The sequence below is a fragment of the Urocitellus parryii genome, chromosome 3 (genome assembly GCF_045843805.1).
Source record: "Urocitellus parryii isolate mUroPar1 chromosome 3, mUroPar1.hap1, whole genome shotgun sequence".
In the NCBI taxonomy this organism is placed as follows: Eukaryota; Metazoa; Chordata; class Mammalia; order Rodentia; family Sciuridae; genus Urocitellus; species Urocitellus parryii.
Window position 1 is genome coordinate 171031094 of NC_135533.1, and position 17887 is coordinate 171048980.

Sequence of the window (17887 nt, forward strand, 5' to 3'; positions counted from 1 at the left end):
GTGCTGCTGTAAGGTCACATCTGTCCCTGGCCACAGGCTGACCCTTTCTCTTCTCCACATGGTACCTCCACCACCATCTTCCAATGCCCAAATTCCACAACCACTGATTCTGAGCCAGATGGACCCCAGGTTTCCTTCAGGATCCTTGTCTTTGGGGTCTTATTCATACCATGTCCAGTGCATAAACAGTCATCTCTACAGGCCTCATTCCACCCTCTCTTCAAGGGTCTGCACCAGGGCCTTGCTTTTCATTTCCCTGCTTGGAATGGAAATGTACCCCTTTCCCCCACACACACCAACACCCCACCAAAACCAACACCTTCTCACAGAATCTGCCACATGCTGCTGTCTTCTAACCCAGTTCCTCTGTCCTCCTCAGCTTGCACTGAGTAGTGTGCTTACGGCCTTTTCTAAGCTCCTTGTGGATGGAGAATAGGCTTCATGCATCCTGGTGTCCCTGTGTCCATCCCAGGTCATGTCAAGCTGACGGGGCATCTGCCCTGGACCTGAGGCTGGCCCAGGGGTGGAAACTACCAGCATATCTCTTACCATAAGCCTCCAGTGCTGGGGCCCTTCTGCAATGGCCCTTGCTCTCCCTATTCAGAATCTTCCATGAAACTGAGGGCAGCCTGTTCTCCACTCGTCCTGCTGAGTGCAAGGGAGGTGGGGGTGGGGAGTCTGTCAGAGCTAGAATCTCACGTGCACCTTCCCTCTTGACCCTTCTGACTGCTAGGCGAAACTACAGCTACTACAGCAGGTGCCCAGGCAGCAGTATGGACTTCGAGCGGCCCCGAGGCTACCACCCTCCCCAGGGCTTCTGGGAGGACGATGACTCCCCTGTTGGCTATGACTCACGAAGATCTCCCCGGAGACGCCTGCTACCTCCCACCCCAACATGTGAGGCCGCGTTTCTTGTTTTGGGTGAAGCCTCCCAGAGAATGGTGTGCCTGTCCCCTCACCCTCAGACTAGTCTTGCCACATCATGGTCCGATGGTCCTCGAGGCCAGTCCCTCGGATGCTGAGGGCCTTGGCCTTCCTGTCACCGCACCCTTGATGGAGCTTATGCTGCTCAGCATTGCCCGTGGCTCTTCTTGAGGACATAGGCAGGCTGTTGCCCTAAAATTGCACACCGATGCTGGAGAAGGGGCTCTTGTGGGCGCCGCATTGCCCTTGAGCCTGGGGTCTGTCCTGAGAGCTGAGCAAGACAGACGTGTGCCTTTGTTGTCATCAGCTCTGCCCCACTCCACCCTGAGGATCTGTCTCTGAGAGGGAAGGATTGGCTCAGTACAGAGCTGGACCTGCCCAGGGCCTGTCTACAAGCCCTGCCTCTGAGGAGCACCTGGGGATTCTTGGTGTCCGTTTCTCCTCCAGTCCCTCTTCTGGTCCCTCCAGGGCTTAATCTCCTTTCCCTCCCTCCCTCTCAGGGAGGGGCAGGTAATGGCCTTGGTAGTCACCTCCAGGATAGATGTTCCTATTCTGGGGTCAGAGAGCCTGACCCGATGAGGGGGGACTTCCTTGCTTTTTTCCTCCAGCAAGTGCCATGACTAGCACTGTCAGATGTGGGTCACCCCAAGCAAAGATCTCAGGCTAGGGAAAGAACTGCAGCCGTGGCCCTGCCAGTTTTTGGTGGGGCAGTTTCATTTTGGACATGTGGGTGTTTTGATGGGTAAAAGAATGTCCATTTCTGGTGTCTCTGGGGAATGAAGCTTAATTTTGAACAGGACTCTAATCGGTAACCAAAAATAACTGAGACAGCAGCTCCTGACTCTCCCTGCTGCCCCCACAGTGAAGAGCGTGATTGGGTGGTGCATGGGACTCTGTGCCTCATTCCAGCTGTCACAGCCTGCTGGGCCGTGTAATCAGACCCATTTCCATGGTTAATATTTAATTGTTCAGCAACAAACACACGCTGCTCAATGGAGCCATTCTGTTTCTCATAAATACTAGATGAAGTGTGTGCAGGTGAGCTTGGGTGGAGGGTCCCCTGTGTCTCTGTGGTTTCTTCTGCCTTCCTTTGACCTCAGCCTTTGCTTATTCACCCACACAGATGGCCCATGGACATGTGCACGGATGCCCACCACCCCATCCGCAGCCACGGAGAAGGGCCGGGCAGGCAGGAGCAGCTGCCCTCCTCACCTATAAGGGGGCTTGGTTTTGCTGTCCCTCAGCTCAGACCTTGGGCAGGGAGAAAATTGAGCTCCTCTAGCCTGTGTTCTCAGCCACCATGGGATGACTCCTTCCTCAGGAGATTGTTATGCAGAGCACACCAGATGAGAGGATGTGGGGACCGGTTTTAGACATGGAAATGTACCATATGCATGAGAGGGATTATTACTTTCCTGTCCCACCTGAACTTCTGGGCCTGCCACCAGATCATGGGTCCTAGAGGTTGTACTAACAGGCCCATCCCCTGGGTGGTGCGTGGAGGGAAGGCTTTCAAAGGCAGGAGGTCCCAGCAAGCCCTCAGAGGGTGTTGAGCCTGGCCCATTGTGGCCTTCTGTTTGATTCCTCTCCCTTGGGCAGTGGCCAGCCAAGGGTTCAGCCTCTTTCGTGACAGACTCCAGTTTCTAGAGCTTCACGTGCAGTCTAGGCCTCTCAAGGCCAGACCCTGAGGTTTTTCAGTACAGGAATTAAGAGCATGTGGAGTTTTACTGGGGCCAAGAAATTCCCTGTGAGCTTGGAGCACTTGAAATGATGCAGCTGCTGCCTGGAGGACCACGGGTGGGCTCCCTGCAGCAGCCCCATGAGGGTGGAACAAAGGCCTTTTGCTCAGTGAAAGGGCCTCGGATTCAGCCTGATCTCCTGGGCTCCATGAAGCTAAAAGTTACAAGTCACCTTGTCATCGTTCAACCTATGAGTGAACCTCCCTTCAAAATAGCTCCTTAGTAGGATGGCCACATTCTCAGAGGTGTTCTTTGGCTCTTGGGAGGCTGGGTCCACGTCCAGTGATAATGTGTGCTCACTGCGTGGTTGAGCTGATGGGGCAGGCAGAATCCCTTCCTTGAGAGGCACAAACATGAGGCCTTGTGTCTGAAGGTGAAACAGGGACAGTGAGGAGAGGTCTGGAATTCTAGAATGATTCCATGAGCTTGTTCTCCATGATAATGTGTGACCGGGGCTGCTGACCCAACCTGGATGTCCTTTGGCCTGCTTAGAACAGATGGACACTTACTATATTTTTATTTTTAAAAATACAACAAAACTTAGTCGGGCTGCTTCCTTCATCTTCCCCTCCCGTCACTGAGACCTCACTACACCTCTCTCCCAAGTAGACGGTGTGCTGCTTCCCGGGTTCAACATCCGGGGCCACCCCTATTGCAAAGAGATGCTGTCCTGGCAGAACCCGCTTCACCATGCATGATGTGCTTTGACTTCCCAGCTCACCGGAGATCCTCCTTCAACTTTGAGTGCCTGCGCCGGCAGAGCAGCCAGGAGGAGGTCCCACTGTCACCTGCCCTGCCACACCGAGCGGCCCTGCCTCTGCACCTGATGCAGCAGCAGGTGAGCCACCCACCTGGCCTTCCTCTGCCTGGGTCCCATTGGATGCACCCTTCCCTTGGCTGCCAGCACCCAGAGGGAGGGAGGGAGAGAGAGAACCTTCACATACAATCTGGTCTAGTCCTGGGAGCAGCCCTGCCCGATAGATCTTCCAGCCCACTCCACAGGAGCGCCACGGGAGGGGAAGCTGGGCCTTGTCTGATCCAGTGCCAGCTTCCTGGCACTGAAGACAAGGCTGGGATAATCCCTGTCTCAGGGAGCCATAGCCTCTTGCCAGATTCCCCCAAATTGCCGCTGTTCTTTATCTGCTCTGAGAGGTAGTTCCTCTGTTAAGACACATTCATGGAGTTCTGTGGTCACAGGGATGGCCCAGGGAACTCCCTGCCCACAGGGAAGGTAGCTGGGCACAAGGCAGCCTGTGGCACCCACTCACTGGTGCTCTGCCTCAAGGACAAGAGTATGGTTCACCATATGTCTGTTCATGGATTGTGGGGCACAGGGTGGTCAAGGGACTTTCTAGCACTCAGCCAGTCCATTGGTAGAGACAGGTCTTTGCAGGGTTCTTAACCCAGGGTCCTGAGCACATGAACACTCAGTGAGGCCAGTTCAGATTTTCTAGTCCAGTCTCTGCCAGCTTTTCACTTCTCTGCTTGCATGTTTTGGGGAGCAGGGTGAATACTGGGGATTGAACCCAGGGGTGCATATCTACTATACCACATCCCCAGCCCTTTTTTAACTTTTTGAGGGAGACTCTTGCTGAGTTACTGAGGGCCTCACTAAGATGCTAAGGCTGGCTTTGAACTTGGGATCCTCCTGCCTCAACCTCCCTAGCCACTGGGATTACAGGAGTGCACCAGCACACCCAGCCCTCTACTTGCACTTTTAATGCTAATTTTTAATTGTTCTGTGTCATCAAGGACAAAGAACAAACCTTTAGAAGATCCAAGCCACCAGATGTTATGATTCTAGTAGGCATGGAGGTCTCTAAGGGCATATGCTTCATGTGAACCAGGCCCTGGTCTTGTCTCAGCTGCCTCCATTGGGTGAACCTGTGCTGTTTACCCACAGGCTCAGGTCCCTCTGCACTGTGGGAATCCCAAGGCGGATCTGCTGTGGTGAAGTTGTAGGAAGCAGGGTTTGTGCTCAGTGCCACAGGACAGAGGACTGCTGGGCACAGGGTGAGCTGTACTGGAGAGGAGCGAGCCAGCTATTTTCCTCTGTGAGCTGGACTCCTTACTTTTTCCTGAACATCCTCCAGTATTTAAACCCAGAGAGACCAGGTGGTATGTCCACACACCTCAACTTCCCAATTCGTCGTCATTCCGAAGCAACTGCATGATAGTAACAAAACTCCTTGTGCAGTAATAGGAAACACATTAGGAATGACTTGGGGTAAGAGAAAACACATCTGTTAGGAACCCACAGTTCTTTTGACAGCTCACTTAATTTTCTTGTGTCCTTGGGAGAGGCTGCCTATGAAGCAGCACCCAGCCTCTCAGGGCCTCCTCCTCCCCACTCTCCTGTCTCTCCTCAGATCATGGCAGTTGCAGGCCTGGATTCGAGTAAAGCCCAGAAGTACTCACCAAGCCACTCAACCCGGTCATGGGCCACCCCTCCAGCAACCCCTCCATACCGGGACTGGACGCCGTGCTACACCCCCCTGATCCAGGTAGAAAGGTCAGAGTCCCTGGACCAGGTCAATGGCAGCCTGCCATCCCTGCACCGCAGCTCCTGGTACACAGATGAGCCTGACATCTCCTATAGGACATTCACACCAGCCAGCCTGACTGTCCCCAGCAGCTTTCGGAACAAAAACAGTGACAAGCAGAGGAGCGCAGACAGCTTGGTGGAGGCAGTGAGTATGGACTTCAGCCACTGGGGCCTGAGAGCAGAGGCAGAGCCAGGAGAGCCAGCCAGCCACACTCAAACAGGAGGGGGCCAGAGCCTGTCTACCCAGTCCTGACACTCCTCAGCAGGAGGAATGGTGTGCAAAGCCTGAGCAGAAACAGCTAGATCTCATAGATGAGCTACACTGAGCTCCCTGCGAGCGTTTCCCCCGGCACTGCCAGGCTGTACCCTATTCTCCCCCCAGCGGGTTCACTCTGGAACCATGTGGGACTTTTCGGCTTCCTGATGTTTTCAAAGCTAAAGCCATTCACACTTAGTCGTCACTTGTGAGGTCTGGGAAACGTGGTTGGGCGAGGTCCCCATGGCACATCATGCAGTTAGCACTTGAGTGGCTTTTTCTGCCACCTCTCCCCCTCAGCAAAGCCATGACATGTTGATGCCACCTTGTATCTTGTACAGGTCCTGATATCTGAAGGCTTAGGACGCTACGCAAGAGATCCAAAATTTGTGTCGGCTACAAAACATGAAATCGCCGATGCTTGTGACTTAACCATTGATGAGATGGAAAGTGCAGCCAGCACCCTGCTCAATGGGAACGTGTGTCCTCGGGCCAACGGGGATCTGGGTCCTGCCTCACACCGGCAGGACTATGAGTTCCAGGACTTCGGTCCAGGCTATAGTGACGAAGAGCCAGACCTTGGACGAGATGAGGAAGACCTGGCAGATGAGATGATCTGCATCACCACCTTGTAGCCTCAGCAGGGGCAGAGCAGCTCCAGCCTTTGTGGGGGAAAAGTGCCTCGTAGTTAGAAAGTTTAGGCACTAGTTGGGAGTAAATATTCAATTAGACTTTTGTACAAGTGATGTCATGCCTCAAGGAAGCCATAAACCTGGTAGGTACAGGTTCCAAGCGGCGAGCTCAGCAGTGCGCCAGGCGCTGAGCCCAGCAGCAGAAGGCAGATCTGGTCCTCTTTCGAGGGCGGGTAAGGCCAGAGCAGTTCCTGCCGACCACCCAGATGGGTGCTGCCAGGGGAGTCCAAGTCTCACCGCACCCAGGGTGCCCGAAGGAGCGGTGGGGAAGGTTAAAGGTGATGACGATCATCACACCTTGTCATTACCTCAGCCATCAGTCTAGCATATCAGACACTCACTGGGCCCAGCATATCCATTTTTATACCCCAAACACACTGCTTCCTGTTTAGCTGTTCTGGAGGACAGTGTCAGAACCCCGCTACCAGCGATCATCATGAGAGAGGAGTGGGACCTCATAGACAAGGTTTTCTGCTATATGACGCCAGTTTACATAAGAGAATGTCACTCGGATGGTCAGTTCCGACTGTCGTGCTTAAGGGCAACTGTAAACTGGAATAATAATGCACTCGCAACCAGGTAAACTTAGATACACTAGTTTGTTTAAAAATTATAGATTTACTGTACATGACTTGTAATATATTACAATTTGTATTTGTAAAGAGATGGTCTATATTTTGTAATTATTGTACCGTATTTGAACTGCAGCAATATCCATGGGTCCTAACAATTATAGTTCCCCACTGAAATCTAGAAATTACTAGTATTTTTACTTGGGCTATAGAAAGGTAGACAAAATAGAGCCAATTCTCACATATTCAGTGAAAATCCTTTGGGGGTAAAATTTTGAGTTCGAAAGAACTTGACACTACAGAAATTTTTCTAAAATATTTTGTCACTATAAACCTGTCTTTACATAAGTATACAAGATGACTACTTGCAGTTTTTTTCTTTGGGCAAGAATTCTATGATTTTGATAGGGTACTTTTATCCACCAGGGGTTGCAATTATCTGTTTGGTTTTACTTTAATAACCCTCTGATAAGTCTATTACAGAGTAGGTCAAGCTGGGCTACTCTGCCCTGGTGCAGGCGTAGGTTTATTGCCTCAGCTGCCCACACAGGCCATTTCTGCAACTCTGCTGCAGAAATAATTGCACAGGTGAAAGTAGTATGTCTGCTCCAGTGCCCTAGGGACTGGTGGTGCTGGGGTGGGGGATGGAGGAGCACTGTGGTGACCCTTAGGGTCAGAATGTTGGGGTCTGTACAGATTATGCTGTTGCCTTTTACAAAATGTTGCTGTGCTGTGTTCTCTTTGAGGGCTTTTATATGCAATTGAATGAGGGCTGAAGTTTTCATGAGAATGTACTCTGACTGTACGTCCTGGAAAAAGCCAGTTTTGGATCATTAGAACTGTCAACAGAATCACTCCAACGTCATTACGTGACCTTGGCAGGGATTCCCTGCAATCACAAAGACAGGTAGCAATTTTGGTTCAAATTTTTTTAACTAGTACATAGACAAACTGAATTTTTTTTTTTTTTTTTGTAAATAACACTTTGTTATAAAGACCTCACAAACCTCTTCGTAAGACATTCTTACTCCAGATCTGGGCAAAAACACTTCAAGGTTTGTAAATGACTATTTCCTGACAGAAAGCCTTTTTTATTAAAATGCAAACTGTTCTTCAGAATGAAACTGCGTAATAATTTCATTGTCTTCGGGAGCTCTCCTGGCCAGTGAGAGCTGCGGGGCAGGCGCTCTCGGGGCAGCTCTGCACACAGGTAGATTTTTCCTCATCCTCAGCTCCTTCGATGCCCATGGTAACACCAGCCACAGAGAACGCCACTTCTCCCAAAGGGCTACACCACTGTCAACATTATCTGGACTGTCTCCACTGGGTTTTGGTATTACTGTGGGGCTGCACATCATCAGCTCAAAATCACCTCCCAGGACTGCATGTTCTGGAACAGGTGACAAGTGTTTTCCGAAGTCAGTACTTAAATGCTGGCGTTGATAAAGGCTGCACCACTTCCTGGTATCTGTCTGCTTTAAGCCTGGTCCAACCTCTCATCTAATATTAAATTTCTCTTTTTAAGAAAAATCTGAAGTTGTAGAGCATGGTTTTTTCCCTTTGTTTTAGGAGAGTTTTAAGATTTAATATCTCTACTTTCTGGACCCTCCCCCAAACGGTTTTGTATTCTCAGGAATAGTATATATCTTTAACCTTGTGCAGAAATGGCGATTTTGATTCAACTGTAAATCAACAGTGAGAACCATCTTGTTCAGCATGTGGACTCTAATTCCCAAACAGCTGGATTCCCGTTTGGCCAGGTGACAGGTCCTAGCTCTGGTGTGTTGCAGAATTGAGTGAAGGCCAGGAGGGGTGGATTTGGGGGGACTGAAAGCCACTCATTGCAAGCTGTGGCTCTGCCTGCCTGGGGCAATGGCAGCTAGATGCTCACCCACTTTACTAGGGGACCCCATTCTTCAAAGAAGCCAGAGATGTTTATTTCACAGTCTAAAATGTCTATGCCAATTGCATTTTCCTACAGGCTTTTATTTATAGGGTGGACCATTTATTTGTTAAAAAAAAAAAAAAAAGGCTAGCCACAGAGCTGATAGCACATGCGGAACACCAGCGCCTGACCTACAACTTAAGGCCTAGCTGTGGCTTATTGAAAGGTTCTTTCTTCCCTCCAGGGCCTGGGAGGGCAGTGTGGAAGGAGGAACAGGTTTGGGTGTTGGCTTCTGCCATCAGAATGGGGTGAGGAGGGTGGCTGGAGAATATCTGGACGCATGAACAAGAGGTATCTTTTTTTCTGATTTTCAAGGGGGAAGAAACAAAAATTGTCTCAGCGCCGATGTCATGTTAGTTTATAAGTGGAAATATGAAAACAACTTTTGGGCTGAGGGTTAGGGTTTGGCTGGAGTGAAGAATCTATTTGAATTTATGGAAATCATTATCCTGCAGCCTGCAGTGGAAGCGGAAAGGCTGTGCGTTGGGGCACCTCAACTTCCGCTCCTGGCACTCACCATTTCTAGTCATGCTGGCTGAGGCTCCTGGCCCTTCCTCGATCCGTCCCTCCTATCAGTAATTCTTCCCGTGGTGTGAGTACGGTCATCTTCCATGAGGTGAGGCTCCTCAGAGCTCTGGCCATGGATACCCTTCTGACTCTTTGAGCAGAGCAGTCTTCTGCTGTTAGGTATGATAAGCTTTTTGGCAAGAGGCTCAACCATTGAAGTTGGCCTGGTTCCCCACAAGTGAGCACTGTCCTGCCTACTTGGGCTCCCTCAGCCCTCTCTTCCTCGTGGCAGTGGAATTTCCAGACAGCCTGTTGTTTGGATGTGGGCCAGTGCTGTGGCAGCAGCCACATCTGTTTGTCAGGGCTCATGTGAGGAACTCTTCAAGTCAACCTTGTGCCTGGACCCCAACAGCAGTTTCCTGGTTTGACTTCTGTGGGTTCTGGACACATGACACTTGCTGTCTTATCTCTTGAATGTGTTTCCTTGTGCGATTATGTGGAAACCGCCTCACCATGTGAAAGGAGGAGAGGGGCCTGATGGGCTCTTATCACATGTCACTCTGCTTATCTCAAGATACAGCTGCTTTTGTCTCAGAGACTGAGACACCATGGGATGCAGAGATGTTGGAACTAAATGACTTGTCAGCTGCCCTATCTACGTCAGTAAATTCACAGTCAGCCCTGCAACCAAAACGTACCCTTCCCTGAATCAACACGACCTCTCTGACTGGATGGTAGCACGTGGCCTAGCTGCCATCTGAGTCCCCAGAGGATGGATGGCTGCTGAGGGGACCCTCTAACTTTTGAGGAGAAATCTCTTAGCAGATCTCGAATTTTCTTTTTTGATCTTCTCTTGAACAGAGAAAAAAATACAGGTAAGATTAAACAAGAACTGCCTAAAGTTTTAAAAGGAATATGTATGATGGTTTCTTTCTGTCCACCTTTCTGGAAGGTTTTTCTTCAGAAATGTCAAGTTGCAGTTATTGGGCCTCCAAGATCTGTGAGCTGCCTGGAACCCCTGGGTTTCCCCCTCCTTATTCTGGGCCCAACACTGCAGGTTTCCACATCACTTTTCTTCCCTCCTATCCATGGAAGATTTGCACGGTTTAACTAAAAGCATTTTGAATTGATTTTTCTTTTCATTCGCAAGCCTATGGGGTGTCACAGTTCAAAAATAAGTTACTATAATATATTAAATATCAAAGAGCTTTTGTAAATGCTCCTTGTAGCTATCCCCCTCCCTCCGAAAACTCAAATCTTCACCGATTACTGTTTCTTGTACTTAGCTGCTTTTCTATCACTCTCGGCACCATTCTGATCTGTTCCCATGAACGTCCAGAGAATAAGAATTTGCCCTGTCTCTGTACTGGAGCCCTGGGAAGCAGCCAGAGCTTTCCTGACAAAGAAGTGACCTGGTACGTGGAGTTGGCTCTAGGAGTCTGTGTTTCTTGGTAATAAGACCAAAGTGCCTTTCCCTCCTTGAATGAGGTCCAGAAAGCCTTTCATCGGGACTGTTTAATAAGAATCAGAACACTACGGAGGGGGCCCTCCCTCTGACAGTAAAATCAGGATTAGGGAAAGACAAAAGTCAGATGGCAACTTTCCCTCTGCCCAGGGATCCTCAGGATTCGGTGCCAGCCTGGGCTGAGCTAACTCCTGTGACTTGCAGCCTCGGGTAAAGCTCAAGACACAGGATGATACCCTTCCTTGGGGGGCTCAGTGCAAGCTTACCACATCTGGGCAAACCACCCTGTCCTCTTAGGGGGAAGCCTGGAAGAAAGCATTCTGCTCGAGGCAGCAGGACCCTGCGTTGGAGAAGACCACATGGATACAGGATGAGAATGTGGCAGTTCACGTTTCCCTATCACCTCCGCTGTCCTCCAGGAGGCAGGGTCCCAGGCTACACAGTGGCCTTCCCCCAAAGGACTATATCAAAATGCTGGAGGAGAACAACTCGACATACTGACTAGAACTAGTCTCATTTCCTGAGACATTATCCAGTTCTCAGCCACCGAGTAGGGCTACCTAGGTCCCAGTGTTCCAGGTGGCTTCTGGCAACATTTGGAGGAAGGGCGGCTGATTGGTCCTGTCAGCGTGCTGGGGGCCTCTCTGGTCATCCTGAGGCAGTGGCTGTCTTAACGCTGAGTGTCCAAGGTCTTAGGCTTGTAGACAGGAACATCCCTGTCCCAGAGTGCAGGCTGCCCCTTAATGATGTCGGCTGCTTTCTCTGCAATCATGATTGTGGGGGCGTTCAGGTTGCCACTGACTATGCTGGGCATGATGGAGGCATCAACGACCCTGAGGTTTTCTACCCCCAGGACCCTGGTCTTTGGGTCCACCACAGCCATGGGATCGGAGGGCTGGCCCATCTTACAGGTGCATGAGGGGTGGTAGGCACTGTCAGCTTTTCTCCGCACAAAGGCATCTATCTCCTTATCGGACTGAACGTGGCTTCCTGGCTGGAGTTCCTCCCCCCGAAAGGGAGCCAGGGCTTCCTGTGCAAAAATTTCCCTGGACAGCCTCACACACTGACGGAATTCTTTGATATCTGTTTCTGTAGAGAAGAGACAAAATGAGGCCCTTCCTCTTACATGCTGGCCTTCCTGGAAAATTCCAGGTATGCAGAGGCTCAACCAGCCACAGGGGACAAAGTTCACAGACATGGAAGGAAGACCAAGTCACCAGGTGTGTATCACCTGCCCACAACCATTCTAGATGGGCAGCTTCTGCCCCAGAGTTCGCATGGGGGCTTTCACAGCCACATGGTAGCAGAGGTGCTCATTTTGGCAAATAGGCAGGCCTGGTATGGTGAGCTGCTTACACACCGCCAGGTGTCCCTGCACCTCTCACCTGCCAAGTGAGGTGCTGGGGTTCCTTCACCTGGCCCAGGACATTGTGCCTCCAAGCTTACGGCCTAGGGTGATAGGGCAGGGACAAATGAGGATCCTATAAAGGCATTTATCCAGCCTAGGTCGAGGGGAGATACCAGCAGCTCCTGAATTACCTGTGGACAAGTAGTTGGGTTGGATTATTGGGTGGTCCTGGGGATTTTTACTTCTCAGTTTGAGCCAGCCCACACTTGGGCTCCGCATAGGCCCCACGTGTACCTAGGAGAGTTCAGAGGAGACAATGACATTGACCTCCCTCAACCCAACGCAGTAGCTTGGAGCAGTCCTTGGTTTCCTGTGGGGTAAGCCAGCATCAATTAAGAACAGGTACAGTCTGACACATGTCTGGCCTGCATCTCGCCCTATCTCCAGGAATCCCTGTTCCCTCCCAGCTTTACACTCCCTGGTACACAGCCTGTCTTGCCCATGGCTGGTGATGGGACCCCAGAGCCCCCTCCTCACACTGATCAACTCCTCCCTTCCATACAAAGATTCTGGGCTGCCACTTTTCTCTCCCCATTGACACACTGAGCCACTGGAGGGCAAGGGTCTGAAAGCCCCATACTGGGAAGGAGGAATCTGCCTAGCAGTGGCTCCTGAGCTCACCTGGTAAGCCTCCTGCTTGGTGGGGACCCGGCCATGATCAATCACTTGGGATGGCAGGAAATGGAACTGAATATCTGGGTGGGAGACCCCAGGCTGGCTGCGGATAAACCCACCCGTTTCCAGATGGGATGTGGCTCCGTACCCTGAGTATCAGAAGAGGATAAGGCAGGCAGAACAATTGTTCCTGGTACCTTCCCCCCATCCTCCTGGCCCTAAGCTCTATCCATAGCTGTTGCAGGTGGGTTCACCCACACCACAGCTTTAAATATCAATCGTGTGCCTAATGGGGGCTTCAGCTGCCTATTGGTCCCTCCCACCTGGTTCAGGGTATAGCAAAGGAGTGGGAAACAGTCTGAGCTGGGGAGGATTTCCAAGAAAGGTCCCCTGGTTGAGGCAGTGCCGATTCTGCAGCCCAGTACCAAGGTCTTCTCTCTGCCTTGTTCCACGTGGGGGTCCATCCCCACCTGCCTATAAGAAGGGCAGCTCCTGAGGATTCTGCTTGAGTGGGCACTGCGCTAAGGGCTTCAGGCCCTCATACCAGTCTGTCAGGCAGGAGCTTAGGGCTCGGGTAAAGGGCCTAGTTCAGCTTCAAACGGAAACCTGAAGCTTAGAGTCCTTGCTTAGCTCTTCGGGAAGGAGAGCACAATGCCCATAGCTACCAAGGTCACAGAGGAACCTGCCTACCTGTGAATCTCCACAGCCATTCCAGTCCAATGCAGATCTTCCTTAAGGGCTTCTGGGCTGAGTGGAGGGTGATGGGGTGGGTGCAGGCCTGTTGGATGTATATCTCCAGGTGGTCCTGCAGGTTCTGGCCAACTCCTAGAATGGGAGGGAGTGGTTAGGGAAAATGGCTACCATGGAGGCTTAGCTGGCTTCGAACCCCGTCCCCCTTTCACTTAGCCACCCTTCCTACAACTCCAGCCCTTTTTTGAAGCTGCCTGCCTTGTCCAAGTGGGAGGGGCTGGCTACGGATCCATGTCCAGAGCAACCTGGAGACCCTTGGGCTCATGGGAAAGATGTGTCAGTTTCTGGAAGTAGTAAGGGGGGAGGCTCACCAGGCAGGTGGCACACCACAGGGATGCCCAGTCTCTTGAGGTCATCTGCATTCCCAATGCCTGAAAGCATGAGCAGCTGTGGAGAGTTGATGGCACCCCCGCTCAGGATCACCTCCTTGCTGGCATAAGCCTGGAAGAGGCAAAGAACCACCCAGTCATATCTCCTGAGAGCCAGCTATTCTCGCAGCTCACCGACCAGCACCCCACTCCAGAGCCACAAGAACATGGCCTTGGGATGTACTCATGTTGGGCATGAGGATGCTGCAGTCACCACCCTAGAGATCCTGCTCACAGGCCCAGGAATAAAGGGGGAGTGCACTGTGTCACCATTTGAAAGTAACCTGCAAGTGCATTCAGGGTATGTTCAAATCATGGACCTAGCTTTAGAACATTCTGTAACAGTGGCCTTAAAAACAGAGGAGGCTGACAATCACAGCTTAGAACCCAGCCTCCACAACTCTGATCCTATCTCAAGGGCTCTGATATAGCAACTAGTGTGCCCAACTCCTTGGGTTCCGTCCCAAGTAGCAAAAAAATAAAGCAGACGGTGGCATTTAAATGAGGTGAATGACAACAGTTACTCAAGTAGTAAAAGCATGCATGCATGGAGCCAAACCAACCTGCTAAGTGGAGAGAAGCACACTGCAGCAGCACAGCATTCAATCTCATTCATGGGTTTTAAAACATCTAGCATAAACCTGAGGTGGGCATGGCATACTGGTACCACAGGATCTTCCTCCTCTCTACCAGCCACAGCCTCCCTATGAGACAGAGGAAATCCATCTCTTCTGTCACTCATCAGAGGGACAAGAGCATGTGGCTGGGGAGGAGGGCATGACTTCTGCCCAGGCTGCCAGGTCACTGCACATTCCCTTCCTGTGCTCTGAGCTAACAGGGGCCCTGCTGTAGTTCACTCACCCGGTGGCTCTGGCCATTCTTGATGTATTCCACACCCACAGCACGGTTGCCTTCAAACAGCACCCTGTTCACAAGCGTCTGGACTTCAGCCCTGAGGTTGGGGCGGTTCAGTGCTGGGTGCAGATAGGCACAGGCTGCACTCCAGCGCTTGCCTGCAGGACAGAGCAAGATCAAGTATAGCCCCTGCTCTTTCCCTGACACTGTTGGAAGGCTGGGGAAATGGTGAATATGTCCTGCCTCTGACTGTGCAAGGCCTGTCTTCAAAGTAAGGTTGAGCCCTGAAGCCCTGCCCAAGTCGAAAACTACCCGAGGTCCCCTGGGCACAGGTGGAAAACCATCTTTTACCCTAACAGGATGACAGAGGGGTCAGGACCCTGAGTTGAGCCCTGGCCTTGCTTCTGTCCTACACGCTTCTGGGCCAGTATCCCAGTTTATGAAAGAGGGTGCCACCGAAGAGGGCCATGTGCTCCTGATGCCTCTCTGTGCCTCAATTTCCTCTTCTAGAAAACTCTGAGCTCTTGGTCCAAGAAGCCCATTATCCCTTGTCCACACCACCAGGGCCAAAGTGATGCCATGTCTCTGGTATTAGGGTACATTCTGTAGCATCTGGGGGCCAATACCATTTTACCACACTTACTGATCCCAATAGGGCTAGAGAGAATGGGCCGTGATAGAGTACAGTTTAGGAGGTGAGGACAGCGGGGACCCACGCTACCTTCGTGGATGGTCATATCCATCCAGCCAAAGCCCTCCTGCTGGAAGCCATTCATGTCATCGGTGAGCGGGTAGCCGGCCTGCTGTGCCGCCTGCAGGAATGCCAGGTGCAGTGGGTGGCCTGTCTTGCCTCTGGACACACGCAGTGGGCCATCGCCGCCACGGTACTGGCTGGCACCCAGCTCATGGCCCTGTGCCCTGCGGAAGTAGGGCAGGCAGTGTTCATAGTCCCAACCTTCAGCGCCTTGGCTCTGCCAGCGGTCGTAGTCCTCAGCGTGCCCACGGATGTAGACCATGGCATTGAGGGATGATGAGCCACCCCAGACGCGGCCACGCGGCCAGTACAGTGCACGCCTGTCCATGGCCGGCTGCGGCTCTGTGTGGTAGTACCAGTTATACTTGTCATCACACAGGTTGTCCACGAGGGCTGCGGGCATGTGGATCTTCCATAGGAGCCGCTTGCTCCCAGCCAGCACATCCTTGGGCCCTGCCTCCAGCAGCAGCACCCGCTCTGCAGGGTCCTCGGTGAGCCGATTGGCCAGCACACAGCCCGCCGAGCCTGCGCCCACCACCACGTAGCTGTGCTCATCCCCGATCTGCGAGCCAGTGCTAGTCCGGGCTCTGCTACCCAGAGGCCCTGGCTGCCCCAGGGTTGCCCATGCCAGGACTCCCCGACGGCCCAAGCACCCTTGGCTCCAGCCTTGAAGGATACGCCACATATTTCAGCTCAAGTCTTCCTGTCCACGGAGGGGAATGGGACAATCCACTTTTCCTAGGACGAGAAAAGGGGCTTTAAGCATCCTAATCTGCGAGCATGTGCAAAAATCAGACCAAAGCTGGGGTGGCCATACTGGGACAGCAAAAGTCCACTGGAAGGTCACCAAGGGCCTGCTCTGCATTGGTTGGGGCCAGCAGTCACCCACAGTCACTTCTAAGGGCAACTGAGAAGGAGCAAAAAATTCCATATCGAAGTATGCCAGTCAGGACCCACTATCACAGGGCTTGGGTAGCAGCAGGGGTGCCCTGAAAAGATTTTCCTGTGACATTGTGCATGAACCAGGAGGCCGAAAGTCTGTCTACTGGAAGGCAGAAGAAAGAGCTTTCCAGGGTGGGAAAGCAAAGGCACCTACACTCGTTCACTGGAGACAGTTGCCAAACCCCTACCAGGCATGGTATTTTTCTCTAGTGATAGAGGAAAAAAAAAATCTGCTTCCAAAACTGATGTTCTGGAGCCAGGGAGGAGAACAAGGCATAAGTAATGGAAGGAAGGGTCCCCAGACTGTGGAGCTCATTGCCTTTGACTTGAGGGACCACAGGAGCACCAGAGAGGTTTTAAGAAGGGGACAGAGTCAGAGAGACACTCTTAAAAGATCACTCTGTAGCATACTACTGGAATTTTGACAGGGAAAATGCAATAGTATTTGTAGGGTCTCTTCCACAACAATGTTAAACTCAAACCCAACATACTCAGTAGAAAAGAATCAGGGTGTGCCTTCACAACCTCCAGTAACAATACTGGAGAAAGCCCACCCATAAGGTACAGGCCCAATGTGTCTTCCCAATACAGAAGTTAACCTAGTTACGAGAACTAGGAACCCCCAAGAAAATTCTGATAAGCCCTACCTTGAACCCTGTACCTCAAATACAGCCTAGCACTAGTGGCAGGGTAAGAATACAGAGAAGACTCCTCCTTTCTCTTCTCTGTGCCAAGGCACAGGAGGAAGAAGGCAGGGGCTCCTCACAGTCCTGTCTGAAGCAGACACACTGAGAAGAGCCTCTAGCCCCCCTCAGAGCAGCACCCACCGCTCAACTCCCAACTAACAACCTGATGGAATAAAAAGTAGGAAAACCATCCATCTCGGCCTCCACTGTCCTGAACATGTGAGGCTAGTATTCCATACAAAGTTTTTAAAAGATAAATGACTCCTTGTCAAGAGGGAAAACAGTTAACAGAACCAGACCAAAGGATGACCCACTGGATATTACAACCTTCAGACATTAAAAGAAGCAAGATGAACATTATAAAAGATTAGTTAAAAGGGTGGGCAACATATTGAACAGAATTGAGCAAAACATTGGCAACTATACAGAAATTCAAGAAAAAATATAATACTGGAGGATAAATAGTCAGTGAATCTGAAGGTAAACAGAAGAGGGAAAGGGGGAGAGCAGAACAGCTGAAGCTTAAGGACAATATCAAACCATCTGAAGTATGGATAACTGGGATCCAAGAGGGGCAGAAGGAGAGGAGGGAAAACAAGGGGGGCTGCAGGTGTAGCTCAGTGGTAGAGTGCTTACCCAGCACCACAAAAGGGAGACAATATTTGAAAAATGATATACAGACAAATGGAAGAGAATAGAAAACAGGAACTGAACAGCCACTTCACAGAAGAAATACAAATGGGTCAATATATGAAAAATGTTCAAAATCTCAAGCAATTACAGAAATGCAAATTAAAACTACACTGAGATTCCATCTCGCTCCAGTCAGAATGGCAATTATCAAGAATACAAGTAACAATAAAT

General features: G+C 51.2%; 2 protein-coding genes across 7 annotated transcripts in view; one reads left to right on the top strand and one right to left on the bottom strand.

Annotated features, from left to right (window-relative positions):
- The window catches only part of Cacna1d (calcium voltage-gated channel subunit alpha1 D), a 460416-nt gene extending 454317 nt beyond the window's left edge, over positions 1 to 6099 (top strand). For all 5 annotated transcript variants that reach the window (XM_026388660.2, XM_026388662.2, XM_026388664.2 and 2 more), the window contains 4 exons: positions 734 to 897; positions 3380 to 3501; positions 5033 to 5353; positions 5806 to 6099. In XM_026388660.2, the coding sequence (XP_026244445.2) occupies positions 734 to 897; positions 3380 to 3501; positions 5033 to 5353; positions 5806 to 6099 (901 nt within the window). The remainder of the gene's footprint in view (positions 1 to 733; positions 898 to 3379; positions 3502 to 5032; positions 5354 to 5805) is intronic.
- A 4489-nt stretch (positions 6100 to 10588) lies between these two features.
- The window catches only part of Chdh (choline dehydrogenase), a 29381-nt gene continuing 22082 nt past the window's right edge, over positions 10589 to 17887 (bottom strand). For both annotated transcript variants that reach the window (XM_026388614.2, XM_077795641.1), the window contains 7 exons: positions 15363 to 16133; positions 14648 to 14799; positions 13730 to 13859; positions 13359 to 13493; positions 12675 to 12817; positions 12185 to 12287; positions 10589 to 11734 (listed from right to left, as the gene is read on the bottom strand). In XM_026388614.2, coding sequence (XP_026244399.2) covers positions 11316 to 11734; positions 12185 to 12287; positions 12675 to 12817; positions 13359 to 13493; positions 13730 to 13859; positions 14648 to 14799; positions 15363 to 16080 — 1800 coding nt within the window. In that variant the 5' untranslated portion in view covers positions 16081 to 16133 and the 3' untranslated portion in view covers positions 10589 to 11315. The remainder of the gene's footprint in view (positions 11735 to 12184; positions 12288 to 12674; positions 12818 to 13358; positions 13494 to 13729; positions 13860 to 14647; positions 14800 to 15362; positions 16134 to 17887) is intronic.